Consider the following 27,403-nt stretch of genomic DNA (forward strand, 5'->3'; position numbering starts at 1 on the left):
CCACCGACACGAACGAACGAACACAACACAACACAACACAACACAGTTCATTTTGGTTCGGCTCGGTTTATGTAGAATCTTTGGGAAAGTGTTGGGTAAAGTGGTGGTGCATCGGCTGATGTTCGATATATCGGCTTGTAACGTGACGAGAATTATGTATGAAATCGATCAACTCTTTTTTAATGTCTTTTATGTTTTTCCTTTTTTTTTTATTTTATATAAATATTTTTCATTTTAATTTATCGATAAATTTAACTCAATCGATCTATTTATGTATATCCGTTTTCACAATAAATTGTTGGTTGGAAAAATAATGTAATTGTATATATTTATGATATTATTTATGAGGATAAACATTTTTTAACAAATAATTTGGTTTTATAATAATTGTATGATCGAATATAATATAATTGTTAGGTATGATAATAAAATATGAAGTCGGGTAGTATTTTATGATCACTTTATCAGATATATTTGATGCAGATAATGATACGTATACGTGTGAGTTTATTATTAATAATTATTTTATACAAGTAATTATCACATAGTTAAAACAAGTTGTTACAGATGATCCATCTCTTTTTTTATACTTAAATTATTATAATAGTAACGGATAATATCATATATACACAAGTATGAATTTATATCATTAAAAAGTCTTAACGATGAATACATTCAGAAAAAATATATATATAATATAAATTATCTCCAATTTTAATTCAATTATTTGAATAATAATGATGATAATAATAATATTAATTAATCATATTTTTAGATATTTAATACTAAATTACACAAAGCGTATTGTAATTTTCAAGAATATGAATCGATAAACGCAGGAAGTAAACGTTCATTTGAACATTTAATGTGAATTCATACGCATATATATAGATATACGTATACACACACACATATACACATTATTAAGGATATCTTAAAGGAACTTACAACAATTTAAGCGTTGGCTACTTACGCGTCGCATGTACAATTACCTGCTACTTATGTACTAACGGGCTCGCGTTAAGTACTCGACGAGAATCTCACGGGATAAAACAGCTTAAACTCGTTGCGTTTCCAGATCTACTCCGTTATTATCCGTGAAAGAGGGAAAGAATGAAAGAAAGAAAGAAAGGAAGAAAGAGAAAGAAGAAAATATTGCACCGAAGGCGATAAAGGTGTTCTCATAAGAGTATCCGCTTTTTGTTACCGCAACCTTGAAAAGTATTGCTGTTCGATGTTGATGGTCTTGCGAAAACGTAACATTACGATCAGCACTTGGATCAAAGAGAAACCATGCGATTCAAAAATCTTCAAGAGACTGACGTTAACGGGACGATTATCATACCTCCTCTCACACTTACCCCCTCACTATTTTATTTAATTTTTTTTTGAAATATTTCCACGAAATAAAATATTATCCAAGATAACTTGTTTCGATTATTTTTCAATCATTTAAAGAAGCTGACATATTCTCGGCAACTTTGTAATTAATTTTTCAAGTATTTCTGATAGAATATTTTTTCACGAATCTCGTATAAGTTAACAGAGATAGTTTCTAAATGTACAAAATATGTAAAAATATTATAAACGTAATAAAATTTTAATTATTCAATTTTGACAGAAAATGTTGGTTATTAAAATACAGATAATTGTCTTATTTCTGTTAAATCATTGACTGACATGTTTGATTATAATTACAAGATGAAAATAGGTTCCACATAATGTCATCCCATTTTCGAACCCTCACTCATACACATCTAACTTAGCTACCTCATGATCTAACACCCTAGTCGTGCTACGAATTACAGGGATTGAGATTTAATCTAGTGGAAAGGGAAGTAAAAGGGAAATCTATTTAGCCACGGTACGCACAGGTGGTGACGTTTGACGCACACGAATCAGTTCTAGATCTTAATGCGTTTTTCTCATATACATTTGCATCATTGATGTTTCATTTTCACAAAGTTTACGTATTTAAAAAAAAAAAAAAAAAAGAAAGGAAAAAGAAAAAGCTTAGCTTTTATCAAGGGGATAATTATTATTTTTTTTTTTGTACCATTTTATGACCAATAAAAGCATATATTCGATAATTATGAAGTAGGATGAATAATCTTAATGTTAAATTTATACTTGTAAGGGGTTTTTATTTATTAATTTTTCTATATCTATCTTGTTCAACCCTTTTTCTCTCTCTCTCTTTCTCTTTCATTAAAGTTAGTAAAAAGACGTATCGTAGGAACAGAACGTTAATAATTTTCAACGATGCCATGGCGGCCAACCGATTATCCCCGTTCGATAACTACTACTACTACCAACTAACCTAATCATCACTAGGCATCGTGTTCGGACGATCACTAGGAACCAAAGGAATCGTCGCTGTGGTGACCCCCATGCTATGGCTTATCCATAACGCGTACTCTTGATCCTTCCGCGTGATACATCGTCGGTACTTAACCGTACTTACAGCTTAAAGTGCAATAAAGGGAAATGGCGAATAAGGGGGAAGCAATAACGATCGCACCATGGCATCACTAGCAGCTACTTTTTTCCTTTTTTCTTTGAATACTCGGGAAATCATCGAATGAAATGAACATCTTATTTCTTCATTTTTTCATTTTTTATAAATAAATCTCTCAAACGCATACATGCGCACATTTCAAACGTATCATGTGTTTTCAAGAATAAATTATAAAGGAAAAGGTTGTTTGTTTGATTTTTAATTTTTTTTTTTAATTTAAGAATTATTGCAAATAAAATGCATTTTAATCGGACGAATATTCGGAACCGTAAATACATGTGATAAAAATAATTTCAAAAATATCGATACAAATTATATTAAAAATTCTTTGACCTTAGAATGTTATTCTTGATAGAATGCATTTTCTAATGAGATGAAATCGATTAGATATAGCGTGATCGATAGACGTGCGTGCAAGACGCGTAATAAATCTGAAACTAAATTAATACCCATCTCCCATCTTTTATTTTCTCTTCTCTAATAATTTTTTCTTTTTTTCTTAATTCATTTTTATATAAAATAAATCGCATCGAGTTGATCGTTAAATTACGACGCACGTATTTCGACACTTATTTTAACGTGATTTTTATCGCATTGATGTGGCCGAGCTTAACGGTAATTAATCCTTGCGTATTTCTGTCGTAATAAGTAAGAAGCGAATATACATGCGTTATTGCATCCAACGGAATATTAAACTGTACGTTTATCCTACTGTTAATATTACTTTCAAGTTCTGCTGTGCGTGGGCACAGAAAGTAGCTAACCGTGAGATAGGCGAGGCAACCAAGCAAGCAAGCAAACATCGATGTAATCTTGTTTCTCATTTCTTATTGTTAGATTTATTAACATATCATTATCATCAAAGTTCATCAACCAAATCGTATTAACTTAATAACATCACATGAAAAATATCATCAACCAAAACTTCATTATTTTTTGTGTGTTTATCCTTGAAACCCAAGCATTCAAATCTCTCGGCCAAAAAATTATCGATAAATTCTATGCAATGTATCACGTAAATTGGAAACTATTATTATTCAAGTATTTTAAATATAATTAAATTATATTTTATTCGATAGAAACAAAAAAGTTGCTTATTAAAAATTTATTATGAAATATATACTATATCAATTATATTTTTATAAATCTATATACATCACTTACTAATATTACAAATATATATTTTAATAAATAACGAGATTATTCATATAAACAATATACAAAGTCGAATAAATTTCAGTGATCTATTTAGATCGTCAAAAAAGTAATCAAAATTGATGCCAAAAAATGGATCCTTGTAAACAAAAAAAAAAAAAGAAGAAAAACAAACAAAAAGAAAGGAAGGGAGGGGATGGAAGTAAAGGAAAGGTTGTTGATTTATTTGAACGAGTCCAACGTGGCGTATCTACTTTATCGAGCGCTTAATTTATATAGTAGATATACCACGTGACACGTTGCGGAATGTCGATCCCTCTCGCGTTCTTCGTACATGGCGGGATGGAATTTGTGCGATGTATCCCAGTCATTCTCCCCATTAAATTACACGGAAACGGCTCTTCGCGCAATTACGCGGACATTGCGTTTCGATGAGACTCGCTTTATTCGTCGCGAAAGGATCCACGTTGTGAGTTCATCTTCCTTCTCATCCTCATCCTCGTCCTCGTCCTCATCCTTTTCATTTTCCTCCTCCACCTCGTCATAATCGTTTTGTCGTCGTTATTCTCGACGTTTAACGTCGATAAACGTCTCCAAAGAAAAAGATAGAGAGAGAAAAATAAAAAAAATTAGAAAACTTTTCAAATTGAACCTTTCGCACTCGCCTAATGCTGCCGATACGTAACTCTAACGTAATTTAAATTTTTAGTATTTACAACTAATCGAATACGTTAGAAATTTTGTAGAAAGAAAAAGTGAAATAAAGATTAAGGAAAATTTTCGCTTTCTCGTTAGAGACGTCATTTGTTGAATAACCGTGAGACAATCCAGACGTTTGATGGATAAATCATTTTCTACACTTCAATCTTCCTCCACACCGACATTTACTCGAGGTTTAACCAAACGAAAATTACCATCTCTCACACTCTTCCATTCTCTCTCTCTCTCTTTCTTTTTCTTTAATTATCTACATTTTAATTATTAATCATCATTTAAATTATTTGATGCAACCTTATGATGGAAATGATGTTTTATTTGTTACGTAATTTGGATAAATAAGCAATTTTTATATTGATCGATAATTTGATTATATTTTATTATTATTGAGTGAGAAAAAATTTTATTCTTAACATTTTCGATATTTAATAATCTTTTTTTTTTCTTCTTTCTATCCTTGAAATATTTTCTTTTATTAATAAACGTTTTTTTATTATACTTATGTTTTATTAAATTTAAGTATTTCGTATTGTTGTTTTTTCATGTTTTTGTTTTTTATTTTGAATTCCATTTTTTTGTTATTTTATTCAGCGAAACGATTAATCGAATCGCATTATAAGAGACTCCGGAAAAATAGTATCGTCATCGTCTTCGATGTGATAGGTGTTACGTTTATCTCAGGAAGTTATAGTTGCAGTCGATTTTGACTAATGCCTGTTAGCACAGCTGCCTTTTGGATTTCGTTTTGTCACGGACGGATTACCAAATCGCCGAGGAAATTTGTATCCGTGTTTTGTAACGAAGACCAGGTTCCCCCTCTTGTTCTTTTTTTTCTTTATCCCGAGCCCTGCTTTAACGCTTTAACGCGCTCGTGCACGGATCCTGCGACCGGCGGAATATACCGGCAAAACCGAAACACATAATCCTTTATTTTCATAATGAATCAGAGGAATTAAGATAATCCGTAACGGACACCCTGAATCCTCTATTAACAATTATTTATATGTTTTTCTTATTTCAATTGGAAAATACCGATAGGCTTAACGAGAATCAATGTTTCTTTATAATTATTATAATACAATAAGTAATTGCTTCTTAGTATCGATAGAAAAAAATATTATACGCTATTGATTCAATTTTCATAATCAATTTACTCTACTCGAATTACGCGTTTACGTAAAACTCCTTATTCAAGATCTAGAAGAAACTTATAGAACCTTATAAAATAATAATTAGATCAATTTACTATACAAATATTTCCAAATATATATAGATAACAAAAATATTTTTAACATTCGAGAAACACAAGTGGCAATTATTCAGGTACACGGGTGTACAAGGACTCAAACTTTTAACTAATACTGTGGATTACAATTTATCATGTGTCTTTTTTTTCTCATTTATATAATTTCATTATTCCGTAACTCGAATAAAGTTCGAAGATAAGTTAGTGAAAATGATTTTACGAGTTCAACCGGATGACGGTAGGATGGATTTGATGGTTGATGAGATCGTAGTAGCAAGAGAACGGTGATTCGTCGGCCGTTAATCGTGCCTGTCCGTTCTCAACGTGGAAGATCGGGAAGGTCGTATCATTATCGTCGACGATTAGACTTCCTTTAACTTTACGCGAGTTCAGAGAGAGAAAGAAAGAGAGAGAGAGAGGTGGAGAAGGAGAGGAGCGAGGGAAGAAGTAGGAGGGATCGTGAGGGAGAGGGATGGAAGGATAAGGCATTAGACGGTTGCTAATTAGACTGCACCGCTTGTCGTGCATCGCCGACTGCAGCTACCGTCCGATGGAGACCCGGCAAAAATAAACGGGCAAGAAAGAGGTAAAAAGAAGAAATAAAAGAAGAAAAACAGCAACAGCAGCAGCAGCAGTAGTAGTAGTGGTAGTAGTAGTAGAAGAAGAAGAAGAAGAAGAAGAAGAAGAAGAAGAAGGAGTAGTAGCAGCATAACAGCAAAGACGACCATCCGTATTTTGCTCGACAGTTTTGTCATGTGTGTCCGAGACTCGTCGTGTAAGTGATTTACGACAAATTGAGATCCTTTGAAACGGAGCCTTGCATTATCGAGCCTTCTCGACTCTAACGGGGATCTAATAACGAAACTAATCATTTTTCTACCATTACGATTAAATTTTAATCTTATTTATCTTTATATAAGATATAAATATCTATGTGTGTATGCATTATATATATATATATATATATATATATTTTTTTTTTCTTTTTCATTTATGTGATTGGTGTTTTATAAGTATGTTCTTAAAGTATATAATTATAAAATGAATGTAGTTAATGTTGTAATTATATTTTAAATTGACGGTTATAATATTTGTAATTTAACTAGGGTTGTGTGTATTATGTCTTGCTCGTGAAAATTTTTATTGCAAATACTCGTTCGAACAAAAATTGCAATCTTTAATTATGTAGTTACCACAAGTTTAAAAAAATTTGTCGAACGATTTAGAATTCAGAAAATAAAAATGAATAAAAGCAGGGTCTTTTAAAAATGTGACAAAAAAACTTCCGGTTGTCTCGGACATCCTTTTCTTTCTTCTTTTTCTTTCATCCTCAACTTGACTGATGTTTTTTATTCGTTTTCCAGTTGTTTCTTTCTTCCCTTTCGCGAAGGCAATTAATTCGAAGGTGGCTCGAAACGTTCGGCAGGGAACAAAAGGTGTGCTCGGGAACGATCGGGAACAATCGAAAAGGAAATTAAGAATCCGTAGCGAGGTGGTGGTCGTTCTTTTTCATTGTTTCTTTCTTTCTCTCTCTATTTCTTTTTATCTTTAACAGGAGTGAAGTGAAAGAAAAGAAAAATTTTTTTTTCATTCAAGATCTTTCGTGATGCTCGAATACTTTCTTAGCCCCATTAGCTTCTGGTTCGCGCGCTGTCATCCTGTTTCCATCGTTTTCCCTTTTTCCACTTAACGGGTCTTCTTTGAAATAAAAAAAAAAAATAATAAAAACAGTAATACGATAAAATGGAGAAATGAAGGAAAGAGATAGAAAGAATAAAAATGTGAGATAAGTATTATAAGTAAGTACCAGGGCAGTTGGCGCGCGAGCACACAACCGAAGAACGGAAGGAAAGAAGAGACGAAAAAGAGAGGAGTGGAGAGGAAAGGAGAAAAGGAAAGAGAAGAACTTAAAAACCAGCTTGACGACGTGATTACGAGTCTTCTCCACCATCCGACAAGAATTTGTTCAATCTTCGAGATCATCGTTGACTATGATGTGTTTCACTACTACTTATTTGTACAGTTTGACGATTTACTATTAAATCGATTAACGTTATATCATTTCAAAATTTTTATTACAAATTTTTTACTTTTTCCTTGTTATTTTTATTAGAAAATATTTATTAAGATACGTGTTTCTTTTTTTTTTTAATAATTTTATTGATATGAAAATTTAAAAGTTAAGATGAGATTATTGTGTTCGCGAGATTTCAGTTTTACGAAAATATTGGTTAAAAGTTTTTAGAGGGTAGCAAAAGTTTCTAGATGACTTTTTCAAAGTTTAAATATACTTTTCACTTGAATTTATTTAAATCGAGATTATATTAAAACTACAAACTAGGCTAATCTGTAAGTAAGAAACTTTTAATACACCTTATGTTTCGTTTAAGGTTGCTATCAGAAATTTGACATTTTCGAAATAATTTCTATTGATAAATGTTTTATTAATTTTTTGTTTTTAAACAGTTGAAAAGAATAAATTAATTGGCAACATATTAGAAATATTTTATAATTAGCAAATTTAAATTTTAAAAAATGGGTAAAAAGTTTCTAGGTTACTTTTAAAAATTAAATACTTTTTTTGAAGTTAATTTCTTTCAACCTAGATTATACAAATCTATAAACTAGGTTAAGTAAAAACTTTAAATCCGCATTTTATACATCAATTTACGTATTCTATATTTTCCAATTTGTTAACAACTCTTAGGAAAAGACATTGCATTAAATCCATTTCATGGCTTCCCATATAATTCTGTTTTAAATTCTTTTCTTTTTCTTGTTCTTTTTTTTTATTAAATGGATATTACAAAGAAGCATTGATTCGTCAAAGTTTACTCGACTCGAAAAATGGATTAAATCGAGTTAAGATCGATCGAATCGAATGAAATGAAAAGCGAAACGTCCCGTTTATTGCCGCTTGTCTCCTCCTGTCAAAGGTTAACACGTTCACAATGACGACAACGTCATCGTACCAATACTCCGACGGATACTTCATGCTACTATAAAATCTTCTGATTCCTTTCACCAACCCCAAACCACTCCTTCGTCTTCTCTGTTTTCATTTTTTTTTTGCTAAAGAAAAAGAAAACAATAGAAAAAAAAAATAGACAAAAATTATATTCACGTTGATAACACAAGCACTTAATGCAATTATTTCTTTCATTCCAAATTATATTTCATACCATCGTCAATTGCAAAAATAGAACTGATCATTAATAAAACAAAGTAATAATCAATATTAAATAAATATTAAAAATTTGTAATTTATATGATTCATCTTAGAAAATATAATCAAAACCAAAATTCCACGATTGATTTACAAATAAAATATTTTAACTTAGAAAACATACTTTTTCTCCCTATCGATAATAGAATAAGTTATATTAATAATCCTTGTCTGTCTGTCTGTCTGCAAACAAAAGTAAAAAATAAAAAAAGTAAAAGGAGCAAAAAAAGACATGAATTATTGAAGGTCTTAGCATTATGTTCAAAGAATAATCAAACGTGCTCACGATGTAATCGATTCGATTCTAAATATATCTATATTCCTATGGAATAATAAGAACCGTGTTTTCAATCGTTTCGATAAAGAACTACCAATCGATTTGCATGGACAAAAAAAGAAAGAAAGAGAGAAAAAAAGGAACAGAAAGAAGACAAAAATGAGAATATCAGGGAAGCGCCCAACGCTTTCGAATCGTTCATCGATGTCGATTAGTGACACGTAAGAGTGAAATCGTTCTAAGAGGGTGGCTTTTTCCTTATTTTCTACTGTTTTCTATATATTTACTGTGTCTACATTTCATGTAGATACTTATCGTTAACGTACATAACAACTAGATATACGTACGTATGTTTTAGCATATGTGTTTGTGTGTGTGAGTAAAAAGGGTACTAGCTACCGAGCATTAAGTTCCATACGAATCCTCCCATTTCGAGCGGTTATTTCACGCTGATCGAGTATAGAATTTACTTTAACGTTACGTTGTTTTCTCTATTTCCTTCTTCTCTACCCCATACGCAACCCCCCTCTCTCTCTCTCTTTCTGTCTCATTCATTCTCTTTCTCGTTCTCTTTCTTTTTCTCGTTTCTGACTGTTCTCGAGGAGATAACCATTAAAGCGTCGTAACGTGGAATGCTTGGAATTGTCCCTACCAGATACAAACGGTCCCCATTTAATGACGTTTCCCATGTTTTCCGGATTATCACTGTGTTTTCAGTTATGCGTGAAATTTGTCTTCCTACGAAAATATATATATATATATTTCTTGTATCTTGATTTTGATAAACGTACAATTACTGTAAATCATATCTATGTCTCATAAATGAATTATTTTGATAAATGATACAATTATACTAAATCGTAATTATATTTTGTTAATGAATTTTTTGTAATGAATATTTAATTGCAACATAGTCGTATAATATATTTATTAGAGTTGCTTTTTGAGGAATGCTGATGAGTACCTTAAAACACATTTTTAAGTTTCTTTAAATCTTTGCTTTATTTTAATATAAAAAAGCATATACCCTAAGGTGTATTTTATTTATTATTATATAATATGTATTTTTAATTATAATATGTATCTAGTATATTTGTTGTTTTATATTATTTTATTGAATTTTTATTGAGAAAGTTATTAAAACAAAATTAATCGTATACCTAATAAACGATTGTGCATTTGAAACTCATTTATAAAAAATAAATAACTTTTTGATACAACCTAATATTCGAAATATGTATAACATTAAAAAAAATGTATATCGAGGCAAATAATAGTAGATTTTGTATTTATCAAAAGTAAAATAATGAACACCCTAAACAGGTTTGAAATCATTTACGTATATTTGTAATAAAATTTCTTAGCAATAGTTTGTCGACCTTTTCTATACGATCAACCTTTCGTATCGACATTTACGAAAGATGGAGAGGTTAAAAAGAAAAATTAAGAAAGTTATTGAAGAAGGCCGAAGTTCATGTCTTCGAAGCCAAAGAGCGAAAAGTATGAATAAGAAAGAGAGATAGAAAGAGATATATATAGAGAGAGAGAAAGAGGAAAAAAGGGAGTTTTCAAGAGGCGGCAAACCGGGAGCGACAGGTGCTCGATCCAAAGTGAAGAGAAAGAGTGGAAACGGTGAGAGTATCAATTTTCTGGGCCGACTGTTTCGTGTAATTAATACATCACGAAGGGAGGAAATTATTTCGTTCGGTACTCCTCGTACACGCTCCTTCGTTTCTATCTATCTATCTATCTATCTATCTTTATCTATCTATCTATCTATCTTTCTCACTCTTTCTAATTCCTCATTCTCGTTCGCTTTCAAAACGCCGCTCTATCATTTGTCTAGTCGATAGCCACCGCCCTTCGATGCACGTGACGCCACTTTTCGCCCTTCCCCCTTCCCCTTTTTTCCTCAACCCACCTCCGTTAGACTTCTTCGACCCTTCTTTATTCCTTTCTCATACATTCTTTGCTATTTTTACTCATTGAACTTTACATTTTATGATTAACACGTGGATATATGTGGTTCAATTAAAATAAAAATAATATTATACTTTCATACTTTTGTATTTCAACAAAATTATTAATATTTTTAATAGAATGTTTGTGTCTATTGGATTGCAAATTGTGTGATGTAGTAAAAAAGTTATTAAATTACAAAAAAAATAATATCCTTAAATGTTTTGCGTGGATATTTCATGGTTGTTCGTATTTTTATATTTTAACACACATTTTTTTTTGTCACAGATAATAAGTTTTTCTAATAAATAACAAACATATTTTAAATTTTAAAATACTTGACCTGATTTTTTCAAAAGTATCGCATTACTGAAATTTGTACCTCTTCGAAAAAAAAAGAAAAAAAAATGAGAAAGAAGATTATTTAAAAAATGTCAAACTTTCCTCGTTGTATTTTGAAGAAGGAAGAAGAAAGAATTCTATTTTTGAAATAATTTATTTTTTTTTTTTTTAGGGGATCTTATTGTCACGTCATACGTTATTTTATTTCACATAATTTATAGCATGTTTAAAAGAATGGCAGAATTAGTTTAAGAGACTAGGGTCAAACTGTTAGAATCGATGACAGAAATGATTTTCCTCGAAGCATCGTGTTACCTAACCAAACGTGCGAGAAAAGTAAGAAAGGAATATTACACCCAAGGGACAAACTCGTGGTTGATTTTTTTCCGGAAGGGCAGACTATTCTCGAAGAAAGCTTTGTTTCCTAATACGTAAATGAGCCTGCGGAAAGATTCAGTTCATTTGAGTGACTCTTAACTTATTATGATTTAATATTCTATATCCACGTGTCTTTTATGATTAATTAACTGATGAAAGCATTTTTTTTATATACAATAATAATTAATTATTAATTCTTATTAAAATACCCGAATACATTTTCTTTAAAAAAAGTAACATATTAGTAGAAAATCATTGTATTGAAACGTGTGTTTGCATATTTATCCCCTAAATTAAAATACAAATTAAATTCAATTGAACTTTAACATAATACAAAAGAAATTATATAAAATAATTCTAAAATGTAAACAATTAAAAATAAATGTATAATAACAATAATAATAATAATCCTAAGTTCTGAAAATATCAAACGTTAGGAAATCATTACTATAATACTACAATGTGTGGCTGATAATTTATTTAATTTCAATTAAGAATATATTTAATTATAAGAAAAATGTGATTATTTGTAATATTACATTTGATACATTGTATATACTTAAATATTGCAAAGTCGTTAAACTTGTTTAAAAGAATGAAAGAGACGTAAAACAAAATCATAAGATTAGTTTTCTCGCTTGGGAATAAAGTAACGTTGACTTACACGAACGAGTTTTGACTCGAAGACCAAGAAGAAACAGCTACTCTTGTAAAAGCGTATTCATAGGGAAGAAATAAGAAAGAAAGTGGTGAAAGAAACGAAGATAAAAAATGCTTAGTGTGGCTTCTAATTGCAGAAGTGACGACGCCGTAACTAATGACTGAGAGAAGACGTCCTGTCAGTAATGTTTTGCGTCGAGACGCTCTAGCATCTTCTTCTTTCTTTGCCAACTAACGTCGGGAAACATTTCAACGTTTGACAATTTCAACACGAAAAAATTCAACTATTTTATTCGTCTTCATTTAGATTTTCTTTCGAACATTCTTTTTTATATCGTTGATATTACAATTTTAAAAAGCGTATAATCTTATATTTACACGAACCTAAGGAATATCCAAATTAGAATTAAAAATAAGAAAAATAACGATGATACAATAAATTAAATAAATATATACAATAATTAAGATAAATCATGATTTTGGAAACATGGTTTGAACAACGTTGAATTTTTATTTTTTTGAATAATAAACAATAATTTTTATTACAACAACTCAGTAATGAGACAAAGTATAATTTATAATCTTTGAGAAAAAAGATTAGGTAGATTTTTTCCTAAAATGTAACCGTCCGTCCTTTGTTTCAGGAACTCCAAAACTTGTCAAATCTTTCAAATTCTTCTTCATCTTCTTCTTCTTATTATTATTATACTAAGTTCTTTAACTTGCAAAGAAGGCATAGACTGATTTTTCTTTTTGGTTCGAGTCGACACGTGCGTTAGGCTGCAATTTTCGAAAAGCAACTCTCTGCGGGAATCTCTCATAGGAACGATAAAAGAAAATTACCGGAAGTCCACTCGAGAATACGTTGTAACCTTCGCGAAAATGAGCCTGTCCGCGCGAAACCTCGATTATTCTGTGTTCCCGACTTATATATGACAAAATGAATATACGTGTACGTGTACGTGTACGTGTGTATCTTTCTCTCATTATTCTTTTTATCACCTAACCGACTAACTTCGATTTAATACCCCACACAGACTTTCAACAATGAATTCTCTTAACTTTTTTAAAGTAACTCAATTTTCATACTTGTAATACCAACTTTATACATACATATACATACATACTTGCATACTTGATACAATCAACACATAATCTGCACATAGAAACTAGTTTATTCGCATTGAATTATTAATGAGAACAAGCGTGTTTTATGAACCGATAATGCTACTTAAATAAACTTGACATTACCCTTTTAACGAATAGTAACACTCAATTTATTTAAAATAATGTCTTTTTTTTTGTTTTATTTATTATTAATCTAAATTTTGACGTTAGACTCATAATGTTAGGGGTAATGTAGTAACGTGAAAGCTTCTAAAGAGGTTTTCATTTCAAGTAACTTGGGTATCAACACACGTTGGCTCGTTAATTATTTTCCTCTTGGTAAGAGTTCGTTAGAATCGGATTTCATAAGGGGGGACTAAAATGATCTGCTTGCTAAGAGAAAATAATCGCTTGGCGAAAACGCGATGTAAAATTAGCCGTACAGGAAACAGTAAGGTAAAGAAAACGAGGAATAAGAAAGAAAGAAAGGGAAAAAAGGGCTAAGAGGGAAAGACTACGGAATTTCTCTCATAATTACGCTAATCAGCGGCACGTGAATCGAGCGGCTGTCTTTCGACGATTTCAAAGCCATGACAGAGAAAACGAGAAAGAGTAAAAAAGAAAAAGAGAGAGGGGGAGAGAAAAAAAATACGTAAAAAGGACGAGAGGCGCCGGAAATAGACACGCGAGAAACGCTAAAGGGGTCGCACCACGAGAAAAACTGAATAATTTGTAAAAGATCTTTTTTCTTTTCTCTCTCTCTCTCTCTCTCTCTCTCTCTCTCTCTTTCTTAGCTAATAGGATCAGAGAGTAGCGCTCAAACGATCCTTGAAGCCGCTGTTATTTCAAGGAGACTACGTTAGAAAGAGAGACGTTTTCGTGTTCGTGACATTACGTCGCACTGTTACGTTGTTCTCGCTAAATTCTAAGAATACCTTATATTTTTTTTTTCTACAACTAACTCTTAACAATCTCTTTACTGATAAATATTTTAGATCAAACAAATTTAATATACTTTATTTCTTTTCTTTTTATCAGTTATGGCTTTAATTTTACACATTACATTCGTGATTACATCTGAAAAATTTGTGCAATATTTTTATCAACTTCTTTTTTTTCCTTTTTGTCACGATTTCATTTTACACGATGATGCATTATCGACTGATCTGATCCATACAAATTTGTAACTTTTTTTTTTATTAAGTCGTAGTCACACGATTTAATTTAACATCTTGACGCATTGATCGATCTAATCAAAATATAATCTATAATTTTGTTTTTTCATTTTATTTCTATTGACTTTTACAAACTCGTACAGCATTTTGAGGTCATTAAAGTTTCAAATTGATTTTGATGAAGTTATTTAATGATAAGAAAAATTTTACCTTTGACATAAGATAGCCGTTTAAATGTACCAACATTTGCGAGGTTAAACCGAATGAAGTAGAATGAATGAATAAAAGAAAGAAAGAGAGAGGGTTGAAGGGAAAGGGAGAGAGAGAGAGAGAGAGAGAGAGAGAGTTTAGAGATGGTGCAAACACTCGTGTCTTCATCAACGACGTCTCGAGAAAGGGAGAGAGACCACCCATCAGGCGCAATATCGTTTCATCAGCCGCTAATATCACTGCTTCGAGTGGTTCAACACCTTGTAACGCCAGGTGGAACGTCGGTGGCGCCGCAGGAAGTCCTAATGAAGACAAATCTTACCCAAAATGGCGACCGAGCTTATTTCCTGCTCCACCTCACAACAACCTTCTTCTCTAGTTCAACCTTCCCCATACCTTCTTCTTATTTTTCTCACTCCAGTGTCCTCCTATTATCGTGAAGGAACCTCCTCACCTTCCATCGTTCTTTCTATTTCTCATTTTTTCTTGAATCCACGCGGTCAAGACTAATTAAAAACTACAAATTTAAAAACAAAAAGAAACTTAATAACAATTATGAACCATTTTTTTTCTTTTTGTTATTAAGAAGAAGAAAAAGAACTAGCACAACAACGTTCTCTACTTTAATTAGAAAACATTTTTTAATCTTGTGAAAATTGTGAATCAACTTCCCCCAACCACCTACCCAACCCTTTCTCTCTCTTTCTCATCTTTTTTTATCTGTTGGTGTTTAATGTTCGACTAAAATTAATTCAAGCAACATTCGTGTTTTTCGTACGTGGCAAAGAAAAAAGATGGGGACAGAAGGAAAAAGATGAGGAAATTTTAGAAAGACACGAGAAACGTCTTCGAGTTACATTTACCCGTCTCAACTTGAAAAAGGATGACCAGGGGGGGGGGTAAGTAAGTAAGTAAGTAGGTAGGTAGAGTGGAAGGAAAGGGGGGTTAAGTCTGAAGGAAGTATACGAAGAAAAAAAAAGGTAAAAATAAAAAATTAAGGAAAGGGAGAAGGAGGAGAAGGAGGAGGAAGAGGACGAGGGTAGAATCGTGGGCGAAATCTGCGAAAAATCGAGCGATAAATCTCGAACGTGACCGCGGTTGTTGCCGTCGTTCTGCCCTTGGCGTCTAAACGACTAAATAAGTGTTCCAATTTCAAAATTACCCGCTAAACGATTTGTGGGCCGGCAGAAAATATATCGTTGACATGTGGGCAAAGCCCCTCAGGGTTTGCCGGCCGAAAGGGATCTTCCTGACGTTTCACTGTGAGAATGAGAAAGATAGAAAGAGAAAGAGAGAAAAAGAGAGGATGACTAGAAAGAGAAGAAAGATAGAATGAGAGAGAGAGAGAGAGAGAGTGAGAGAAACTTAGCTTGCTGCTTGCTGCTGGGAGACAAATGACCGTCTACCGACGGAAGACGCTTCCAAATTGCTCCATGGTGGTGGTGGTGTCGTTGCACCATTTTATGTATATATATCCCTCTTTCTCTTTCTCTGTATTCCACTTTCTTACTATTTTCTTCGAATATCCTCACAGTCGTCTTCAGGCAGACGACCTATTAGCGAAACATTCAGTCCACGTGACGCGTGCCACGAGCGATTTCACGGGACTCTTCTTCTTCTTCTTCTTCTTCTTATTATTATTATTATTATTATTTTTTCTTATTCTTATTCTTCTTATACTTTATTTTATTTTCTATAAGAGATGATTCGTTCGATCGAGAAATAATTTTATGAATGAGATATTAAATTTTGTGAAAATGTTCTTTTCATATGTTTCTCTATGATATTTTAAGGAAAAATATCTACTTGTGTAAGAATGATTTTTTTGTTCTTTTTACGAGGGTTTATGAGTATATGCAAATGAACACTTTGCACTTTGGTCGAGATGTTGTGTAGTTTAACAGTAAACTTTAAGCGACTAAGTGTGTGTAGTATGGTTACTGTAGTTATTATAATTAGCGACGAGATATAATACTCGCTATTTTACTTCCTAGCTATAACGTTTTTGTTAGTATTCTAAGATTTGCGTAGTTTAGTTTATTTATAAATCAGTATTACTTTTATTCCAACGATCGTTTTGTTCAAGATAAAATTATATTTATTGTTTCTTTTTTCTTATACAGAAAATTTAATAATAATTAATTTATTTGACTCAAACAAACATCCCCCTTACATTTTGATATTTTTACATCAAAGATAACGTATGAAACATATTAATGAAAAAATAATATTTTCTTTTGATATATAAACAATTGTTTTATTTCAACGTGAATAATATTCAACAAAAGTATCTTTTATTGTTTCGTTAATGATCGTTCACACACTGTTCACAAACGTATCTCCTTGTATAAGATCAGCTCGTAAAACGTTGTCACGCTACGATATCTTTCGTTTTTCTACAAAACCACAACTATCGTGAATCGATTGAAGCATCGAACGGAAGGATTTTTGCTTCGGGCAAAGAACTCTTATATTGTAGAAAACGACTTTCGTAGCTTGTCAACCAATGTACAATTTTCTTTTTTCTCGTTCGGTGGTCACAAGAAGATTCAACGTGGTCGACTAGTTTTTTCGTTTCGCTCCAAAAATCACGCGTTGGTTGTTTATTGTTAAACTAAACGTTACGTATAATTTTGAGTTATTTATATTACAAAAATTATACAAATTTATATTTATATATAATTTTATAATTATTCCACCGGTAAAAAAATTAGAACAGTAGGCTAATTAACAAGTGAAATAATGAGAAAAATTTATTTCATGTGATTTATTGAATGATAAATAATTTTTAATATCATATAAATCATTAAGTTCATTTTTTCAATTTTTTCATTTAGTCCACTGTTCAAATTACCAACATAATTATAATTTTCTATCTATCTGTCTATCTCTTATTTTATTTTTCTTTCATTTGAACTATCTCGTGTAGGTAAAGATAATTCCGCGTAGTTATTACGCTTCTTTCAAACGTTTCAATTACTTTCTACACGTTATACACCCAAGCAGATAGTTATTTGTTAGCAGTAACGAGCTACTAGTTGTTTAAAGAAGAAAAGAGATTGTTGGAAGAAGAGGGGGAGAGGTCATTAAAATCGCGTGTAGTAAAATAAAATGGAATGCAGGAAATTAATACAAAAAAAAAAAATACTTGAATCTATGAAATAAACAGTTTATCTAATGCAACAATAAAAAAGAAAAAAAATATTATACAAGTGTTTAAGCGTGATAGTTAGATATAAATGTAACTTTATCTTAGAAAAATAATTATCTAAATTCTAATGCTGAGAAGAACGTTCAAAACGATGAAAATCGAGGAGCGTTAAATTTGACTAACGAGAAATTGTTACCAAATAATCTATTAACTGGCCGAGCTATCGTCAAGAGAAGGAAACGTTGTGTCACGGCTTTTAACCGTCGACAATATTCTAGACGAGTGGGTCTCGTTCGAGCGTAACCAAGATGGCTGTCGCTGACAATATTGTTTTCACTACCGAATGTATTCATGTGTCGATAATTATGTCAAAATATTAAAATAAATCGAGAAATAGAAGAGCGTTATTTAGTCTATGGTGTTTATCTTATGTTGTAATTTAAATTCTATTTCAAATAGATTATTTAATAATATGTTCTTTCTAAACTTTAATCTATACTATATCATTATTAATGGCATTCATATGTTTTGAGTTGTTTGAAAAGTTCGTGCTGACTTATTTAACGGGTTAACATATAATCAAATTAAATTAAATATAAAATAACTGAAAAAGTATAACTAATGTTATTAAAATATTTGATTGCTTGAAAAATAAACGTTGATTTATAAATATTATTTCATATGTATTTTTAAATTGATAAATGTACAAATTAAAATGCAATATATATCATCAATTAAAATTCATTTGTTAAACATATAAATAATATATTTATTTTATAAAAATATACGTTGAGTATAATTGTAAATTATCAAACTGCATATGATGAAGGTGAGGTGAAAAGTTTTGAGCATTAACAAAATAGCAAAAACCATTTGTTTTCACACTTATATGAAACGTATTAATAAATTTGTTCAAAAAATCGATGATTTAATGTTTTGTATGCATGTGTGTGTATCCGTAGTCTCGATCAGTGTTTGGAACAAACATAAACTTTCTTCATAAACACGTAAAGAATTTATCGTCTTCGAATACGAACAGCTAAGTGATCATTTAATAAATTAAATACCTTTTTTAACAAATCAAATTAACACATACGTTTAATAATACGTTAACCTCCTGCACGTACTAAACACACACACACACACACACACACACACACTTAATAATATTTAGATATACATCATACACATATACTCATGCATACCTTCAATATTATCACTAAATATATCCTGTAAATGTACATACATACATACATAAATTAACATATATGAAATAAATTAGGGAAAAAACAATCAATAAATTTTGAAAAGTCGTAAAGAATAAACGAACACAACATAAAATTCATTTGTAATTGAAATGTTTCAGTTCCGTTTCAATACTCATTTTATTAACACGCATATAATTTACGAAAGTGTTTAATAAGATTGGTATGTATTTTATAAATTTATAATTCAATTTTCACACACACACACACACACACACACACACACACACACACACACACACACACAAATACATATTTAAAAGGATTATTGTTTTTTTTTTATTTTTACTTTCAAATTCGATGAATTCCAATCTACTAGAGATAAATAGAAACAAAAAAGTATGAATCTTATTTTCGTAATATAGAACTGTTGTAACTTAGAATCGTTTAGAAGTTAGAACGACATAGTTGAAAGGATGGAATAGAGTGAGATAGGATGCGTTGCGAAAGGACACAGCCGCAGCGGCGAATTCGTGAACATCAAACGAATTAAATCTCCTCCGAGAGTCGACCGCAGAAACTAATATCTCGTCTCGAAAACCGTTCTCCGTTCTTCTTCCGTTCGTTCGCCGACTCCTTCTTCTTCTTCTTCTTCTTCTTCTTCTTCTTCTTCTTCTTCTTCTTCATCGTCGTCGTCGATTTTCGACTTCGTCCTTCTGCTGATTTTTACTGGTGCCGAAGGACGAGAATATTTTTCGATCCTTATCGATATTTTTCTCACTCTGCTACCGTGATACACACCTTTCTTTCTTTCTTGCACCATCTTTAAAATTAAGTTAATTTACGGTATTTTTTTTTCTTTTTCCGTCCAATCGTTTCTCAATTTATTTATTGTATAATATTTATCTTATTTAATAATCTTATTGAATTATTGGTCTATAAATAATATTCGGAAAGTTTTTTTTGCAATAGAAATATATTACCGGTTTTTTTTGTATTTAGATTTAAAATATTAAAAATTCATGAAGAAATGAAACAAAAAATTAGGTAACGTTTAAATTTTATTTACTTAAATAAGAAATATTTCAAATTTGGAATAAATAATATCCATGTTATTTATTATTTTATATATTAATTATTACAAATTCCGATATTATCGATCAAGGCAAATTAATTCGTTAATTGTGACTGAAGTAAAATATATTTTTCTACAATTATTATTATTATTATTATTATTATTATAAAAAATGAATAATTGTATTGTCGTATAAATGAGGGATTGCAATAGTAATCTATTTTTAAATTTGTTAACGCGTGTTATATGGCAAATGAGAAGACATAGAGGAATTTCAGTATCTGTCTGGTGTCGTTAAAAGAGAAAAAAAAGTAACAAAACAAAAATATGAACAAAACAAAATAGAAAAACCAAATGATCGCTCGGCTTTCAAATTTTTTTACGTGTCTTTGCGGTCGAAAGGAAGGTTCGACTGTTGCTATAACTGCGCGAAAACCACCGTGCACCATCGACTTCCTTCGTCACAGTATCCTTTCGAGTGGGGTCCTCCCTCATCGTATTTTTCCTTTCATTTCGTCGAAATACAATTTTCGAAAAGGCCACGTGAGGCCACTTTGAAATTTGAAGTTCGAAATTGGCAGTCGATATTAGATACTTTATTATTGTACTTGAAACAAATAACAGGAATTCGAGTATTATATTCAAATATTTTAATACCTTATTATGAATCAACAATAATACTAATTTATACAGTAATTGATTTTTATTATAATTTTAATTTTTTACACTTAAATAATAAATGAAATAATAATTGTTAATTAGTTTTTGTGAAATCAATAGAAGAAAGCAGTAATATTATTAATTGTAAAATTAATTATTTGACTTGTCATGATTCGTTTATAATCAAATTTTATCTATTCCACTTATATATTTTTTAACTACTAAATATAGAAAAATTTTAGTATCAACAATTTATTTATACTATAATTTAAAAGATAATTGGTTTTTCTAAAAATTTGATATACTCCTTTAAAATTTAAATAAATTATATTTATAATTATCATAAAATCAAATGAAAAGCGGTAATATATAAAACGCAGTATATCATTTAGAAAAAAATAAAGAAAAAAATAAATAAATTATATACTTGACCTCTCGTATTACGTTTATCATAAAATTATTCTATTCAACTCGTATACTTATAAAAAACAAAATAAAAAAGATTTTATCTCTTCGCAAATCTTCGAGGAAAGTTATCCGGATTAAGAATGTAATATTGAGAAGAGATCGTTAAAGATCTCCAATACGCAAGCCACTACTACAACAACAACCTACGGGCTAATGTAGCTGACACGAGAGAAGAATTTCCTTTGAGAGAAGATACATTCATTCTACACTAGTCGAGAAAGCTAGATTATGGTAGTCATTTTCATTGAACATGGTCCAACAACGTGAACATTTTACCAATATGAAACAAAACGTATAAATAGAAAAAAAAATAAAAACACAGAGTGAAAGAGTGAGAGAGAGTGAGTGAGAGAGAGAAAATCGATGGAGTCTCTTTATTCAAGCAAAATGATTTTTTCGAGGGACTGTACGAGTCTGGTTGCGCAGGTGTGACCGATGGCGGCGGCCTTTGATCCTGGAGCGACTCCTCGGCTACTTTGTCCACGACTCATCGCGTTCGTCCGCCCTTTTACTATCTTTCTCTTTCTCTGTTTCTTCTCTCTTTTTCGTCATTCGCTTCGATTACTTCTCCTAACGGACAACGCCTTTCGCGAATACGGACGTGTTGCACGTTCACCTTTCTTCATTTTTGTTTAACATCCATCCATTTTTTGTTTCGAGTTATCATCCTTTGACAAGGAAAATATCATTGTCATTTTGAACGAAAAAGTAAACTTTCTTTTTAAGTTTTTTAATATAACTTAAGGTTTCATTTATATATTTATCTGATTTATAACAAGTATCGAATAATTTGCAAATTATTGTATTGAACAATACTTTATCTGTTACGTTATTTCTTTTTTGTGATGGTTGTAAACGAAGAAAATAATTATTCTATGGTTTTGTTAGAAAATTTTATGAGAGAGAAAGAGAGAAAACATTTATATGAATAATTTTTGTATAAGTATTTATGCACGGAAACAATTTAGGTATGGTAATTGCACAAAACATTGTATCAAAGTGATAAATGATACGAACTTTGTTAAATAATTTATTACGGTGATTTATAGGAAAAATTATTCTGCGTTTTGTTTAGACAATTTTGATAGTCATTTATGATCCGAGAAATTTGAACGAATGATAAAGAGAAATTTTGTAGATAATTCGTGTGGAGAACGGTTGAGTTAATTTGATTAGAGATTTTAACGAGTGATAAAGAAAGATCGTTTATATGAATAATTTTTAGATTGGTATTTCCTTTTATGGAAATATTTCGTTTATTTATGATTACAGAATATAATACAGTTGTGATAAATAATATAATCTTTATTAAAAGATAATTTTTTGAGTTATAATTAATTAAGATATATCATTTATATTTAAGAACAACTTTCATATAGAAACTCGTATCCGGAAACATTTCGTTTAGTAATTACAGAACTTGATGTGTGTGCTAATAGGTTTAAAAGTAACATTACAGAATAATAACCCATAAAGTTAATTATTTCTTATTTAAATAATAAAAACTAAACAATAATTGACTATGAGTTTTTTTGACTAATAGCTGTGATCAATAAAAAGTATTCTGATAAAAAACATTATGTTTTGTAATTAATTAATGAAATGTTTCCTGATATATCGTGGTTTAACATATGAAAGTTGTTTAAAATGATCTCGTAAATCATTTATATAAATTTCTAATGAAACTAATGAACGAAAGTACACTATAATGTATTCAATTTTGCTGATAACGTACTCGCAGAGTATTTTTGTTTATGTTTTTTTTTTCAAATAGATTATCTTTTAAACATTGAAAAAAATTTCTATTCTACAACTATGAGAAAAAAAGAATTTCACCTTCTTCTTCGAAGTTCTTTTCGTTCACCCCTATCTCTATCTCACTCACCAAATTCCAAGAGGATAGAACACCGGAACGAATGCGTAATACGATTTTTATGGAGAAGTAGCTTGACATGTCTTGAAAATGCATCTGATTTGTGACTCGTAGGTTAAAAATAATTTTAAAAGGGAACAGATCAAGAGAAATAGAAATAGAATTAGTAATTCTATCATTTTCTCTAATCTCTCACCTACATATTTTTATAAAATAGAAATAACTTTTGATATTTATCTAGTTACTATCAATTATAAATTTATGTTCAGTATTTTAAACAAAATAAATTCTTTTACAAAATACTGTGATAAACAAAATATTAAAGAATATTCGTTCCGGTAAAAAATATTTACTAAATAAATAACTTGAATAAATTCAACATACATTTTTATATTACATTTTTCAAAGAAATATATTTAAAAAAAAAAAAAATACTTTGAAAACTGTTAATCTTGTTCAAAATTTCAATCCTAATTATTTATTATTTTCCTTTTCTGTTACAGAACAAGCGAATCACTTAAACTTGTTCAACAATCGTCAGCAACCGAAGAAAAAACGTAAAAGTCGGACAGCGTTTACGAATCAACAAATCTACGAGTTAGAAAAACGTTTTCTTTATCAGAAATATTTGAGTCCAGCTGATAGGGACGACATAGCACTTAAATTGGGTCTGAGTAATGCCCAAGTGATCACGTGGTTCCAAAACAGAAGGGCGAAGCTTAAAAGGGACATGGAGGAATTGAAAAAGGACGTGCAAACGGTGAATCCACTTTTGGTTGCTCAACACCATAAAACTTTTCTGGAGAACGTGCAAGATCTTGGAATCTTGAAGAAACGACCACTACCAAGTTCGATGGAAGAAAAATCGTAGAAGAAGAAAAATAAAAAAACATTTTTCTCTATACGTTATTTTTCATAGAAACCATCGCGAATATAGGAAAATGAATTTTTTCATTAATTTCTTCGCTGAAGAAAAATAGTATGGGAATATAAACCAACGAGTGGGATGATCGTTCATTTAACGAAATTATTTCGAGAACGTGAAAGAAACTATAATGAACTTCGATATAATATAACAGACAATTTCTTCGATATTATTACTATATTATCGATTTCCCGAGTAATCTTTTTTAATATTTTCTTTTCCTTTTTTTTTTCTTTTTATCATGGTCATTATGTGTCGAAGTAGGATTATTTAAAAAAGGGCTTCTCAAACTTTTCCACTTGGTGATCATCATATCATAAGTATTTCTTAACCCTGAATATAAACTTAATACTATCATTTATTTCCATATCATAAATTCACAGATATATTATAAGCATAGAATTGCTATACTCGTTTCTAATAAATTTTCGATATTTTACTTTATCTAGGATTTGTTGAGTTTTGTTTAAATTTCTACAACACCATAATACCAAGTCGTAATTTATACTTTGAGAAGCCCTAATTTAGAATTATGAGTGTATGGTCACGTGAATAGATATTTACAATTATTCGAAGACTCTAAATAAGAAAATAAACTCTAAAGTATATTTAATTAGGTATACAATTGTCATATTTATTTGTATCAAATTTGTGATTATTTAGTTAAACTTTGGAAATGTTATTATCTTATTCTCTATACATTCGTAAATATATTTAATACCTACAGGTTCTAATAAAGGGAAGAAGAAAAAGAAAAAGATTAGATATTAGAAAAAATATTAAAACAAACTTGGGAAATTCAGTATTAATAATAAAGTCTCGAATGTAATTACGTTAACGTCACATGTATAAGTGGAACGAATGAAATACACCGTATGGAATTTGATTTTCATTCTGATCAGTGCTCGTAAACGACAATCCGATGAAAAATATCTCGGCATCGATACCATGAATTGTATAATACTGTATTTATTACAAGAGAGAGTGAGAGAGAGAGTGTGTGAGAAAGAGAATATATAAAAAGAATCTCCGAAATGAATGATTCGTTTAATGACACATCGATAATAAATTATTATTATTATTATTAAATATCGAAAAACTAAATTATAAATTAGATCAACTTTTAGTTGCATCGAACTTGTATATAAACTTTGTATATAATATATAAATATATATATAGGTATATACATATATACATATAAATATATTATATAATAAATAAACACGTAGAGACGAAAAAAGAGAGAGAGAAAGAAAAATTACACACAAATACACACAGATACTTATACAAAATACACACTCAAACAGCAACACATTGTTTCCTCAAATGATTTTACGTATTAGACGAAATAAACTCGTTAATATCGTACGTGATTAGAATAAAAAAGAAAAGAAAAAAAGAAACTATTAAACAGATAGATGGGACACTGCAATATATACCTAATTATTGTTTTTAATTAGGGGAAAATAAAAAACAAATCTTGACGATATCGTTAAAGGCGTTACTTCGTGTTTGCAATCGGGGAAAAAAAAAGCGTTCGTGATTTTAATAATAATTTTAATGGCACGACGAATGAATGAGTGAGAAATAAAATAAATAAAAATGGAAATGAAAACGAGAGAGAGAGAGAGAGAGAGAGAAAGGAAAAGAATGAAAGATAGAGGGAGAGAGAGAGAGAGAGAGAGAGAGAGAGAGAGAAATAAAATAAAATGAATCAATAATACGCGCGAGTTAACGTTCTTAATTACAGTGTATAGTAGAATCTAAATAAATGGAGACATCAATTAAAAGAAAAAAATAATAATTTCAAACCTGGATTTATATATTAACAAAAAAATAGAACATTTTTTTATCTTCGACTCTCGATTATACGTCAAATAAATATCTATGTCTGATAAGTTGGAAAGTTATCAAATTTGGTTAAAATTTTTTAAACGATTTAATAGATGTTTTGTTAAATGTAATTTTTTAAACATCGTTACAAAAAAAGCTGGGAATATTGTTAATTAACTTAAGACTAAATTAAATTATTAAAATGCAATGTTTATTAATACATGTATGCAAATATAAAAGGGTGGGACAAAAATGATTAAAAAAGTTACAAAATTTTTGTTAGTAAATTTTTTTCAAATTTTAAAATTACAAATCTATTTTCTTTAACATTAAAAAAAAAAAGTACATAAATGTACGATTAAATAAAATGTCTATTTAATTAGAAAAAGAATCAACTCCAGTGGACCGAAGAAATTTTCACGAGCGTAAGAAGTAAGTAAGTAAGTAAGTAAGTAAAGTAAAGTAAAGTAAAGTAAGAAAGAAAAGGAAGGAAGGAAGGAAGGAAGTTGGTTGGGTTTTGCATGGTGGGTACCAGTAAAGAAGGCAAAAGATGAAAAGGAATTATTCTCCAAAAATAGCGTGAACCTCCTAAACATCCTTCTCGGAATCTTTTTGAAGGCAGTTCGCGAGGTTTACCCGCGGGCGTAATTTATTAAGATGAAGTCATTTCGCTTTACCAACGTTGGATCGGTTCGTCCGAAGTCTGGCATCCGTCATAACCGAACATTCATCCATTCCATTTCGATAGAAGAGAAAATTTCTTCTCTTTAAACTACGCAAAAACGTATTCAAATTCACGCGAAATATAATATATTTTCAGAATTATTATTATTATTATTATTATTATTATTATTATTATTATTATTAATAATAATAATAATATTATTAATGATTAGAAATAAAGATTTTTTTTGTTGCTGCACGAAAAAAAATGTAACACGTAGATATCATCATTTTTTTTTTGTTACTACAACTAAAATAAATATTTTTTTCTGTGCCTATGCATAAATACTCGATCATGATGCAAGATACACGCTAGTAGATAACACTAAGTACGAATATAAATATAGGTAATAGGTATATAAGTATAACTTACATATACGTTTCCTCTTACATAAAGAAACAAAGAATATTATCTAAACGTATATAAAAAAAAACGTAGCTTACTCGTATTACACTAAACCTATTTAATAAATAAATAAATAAATATATATATATATATATATATATATATATATATAT

General features: G+C 30.1%; 1 protein-coding gene across 1 annotated transcript in view; it reads left to right on the forward strand.

The window, feature by feature from the left end:
* Nucleotides 1–26,016, forward strand: part of LOC107074061 (uncharacterized) — a 60,168-nt gene extending 34,152 nt beyond the window's left edge. The window contains exon 2 of the mRNA XM_015335082.2: nt 23,906–26,016. Coding sequence (XP_015190568.1) covers nt 23,906–24,273 — 368 coding nt within the window. The 3' untranslated portion in view covers nt 24,274–26,016. The remainder of the gene's footprint in view (nt 1–23,905) is intronic.
* Nucleotides 26,017–27,403: the final 1,387 nt, after the last annotated feature.

Source organism: Polistes dominula, unplaced genomic scaffold (genome assembly GCF_049000335.1).
Source record: "Polistes dominula isolate Pdom_NZ unplaced genomic scaffold, Pdom_raw_medaka contig_20, whole genome shotgun sequence".
Taxonomy (NCBI): Eukaryota; Metazoa; Arthropoda; class Insecta; order Hymenoptera; family Vespidae; genus Polistes; species Polistes dominula.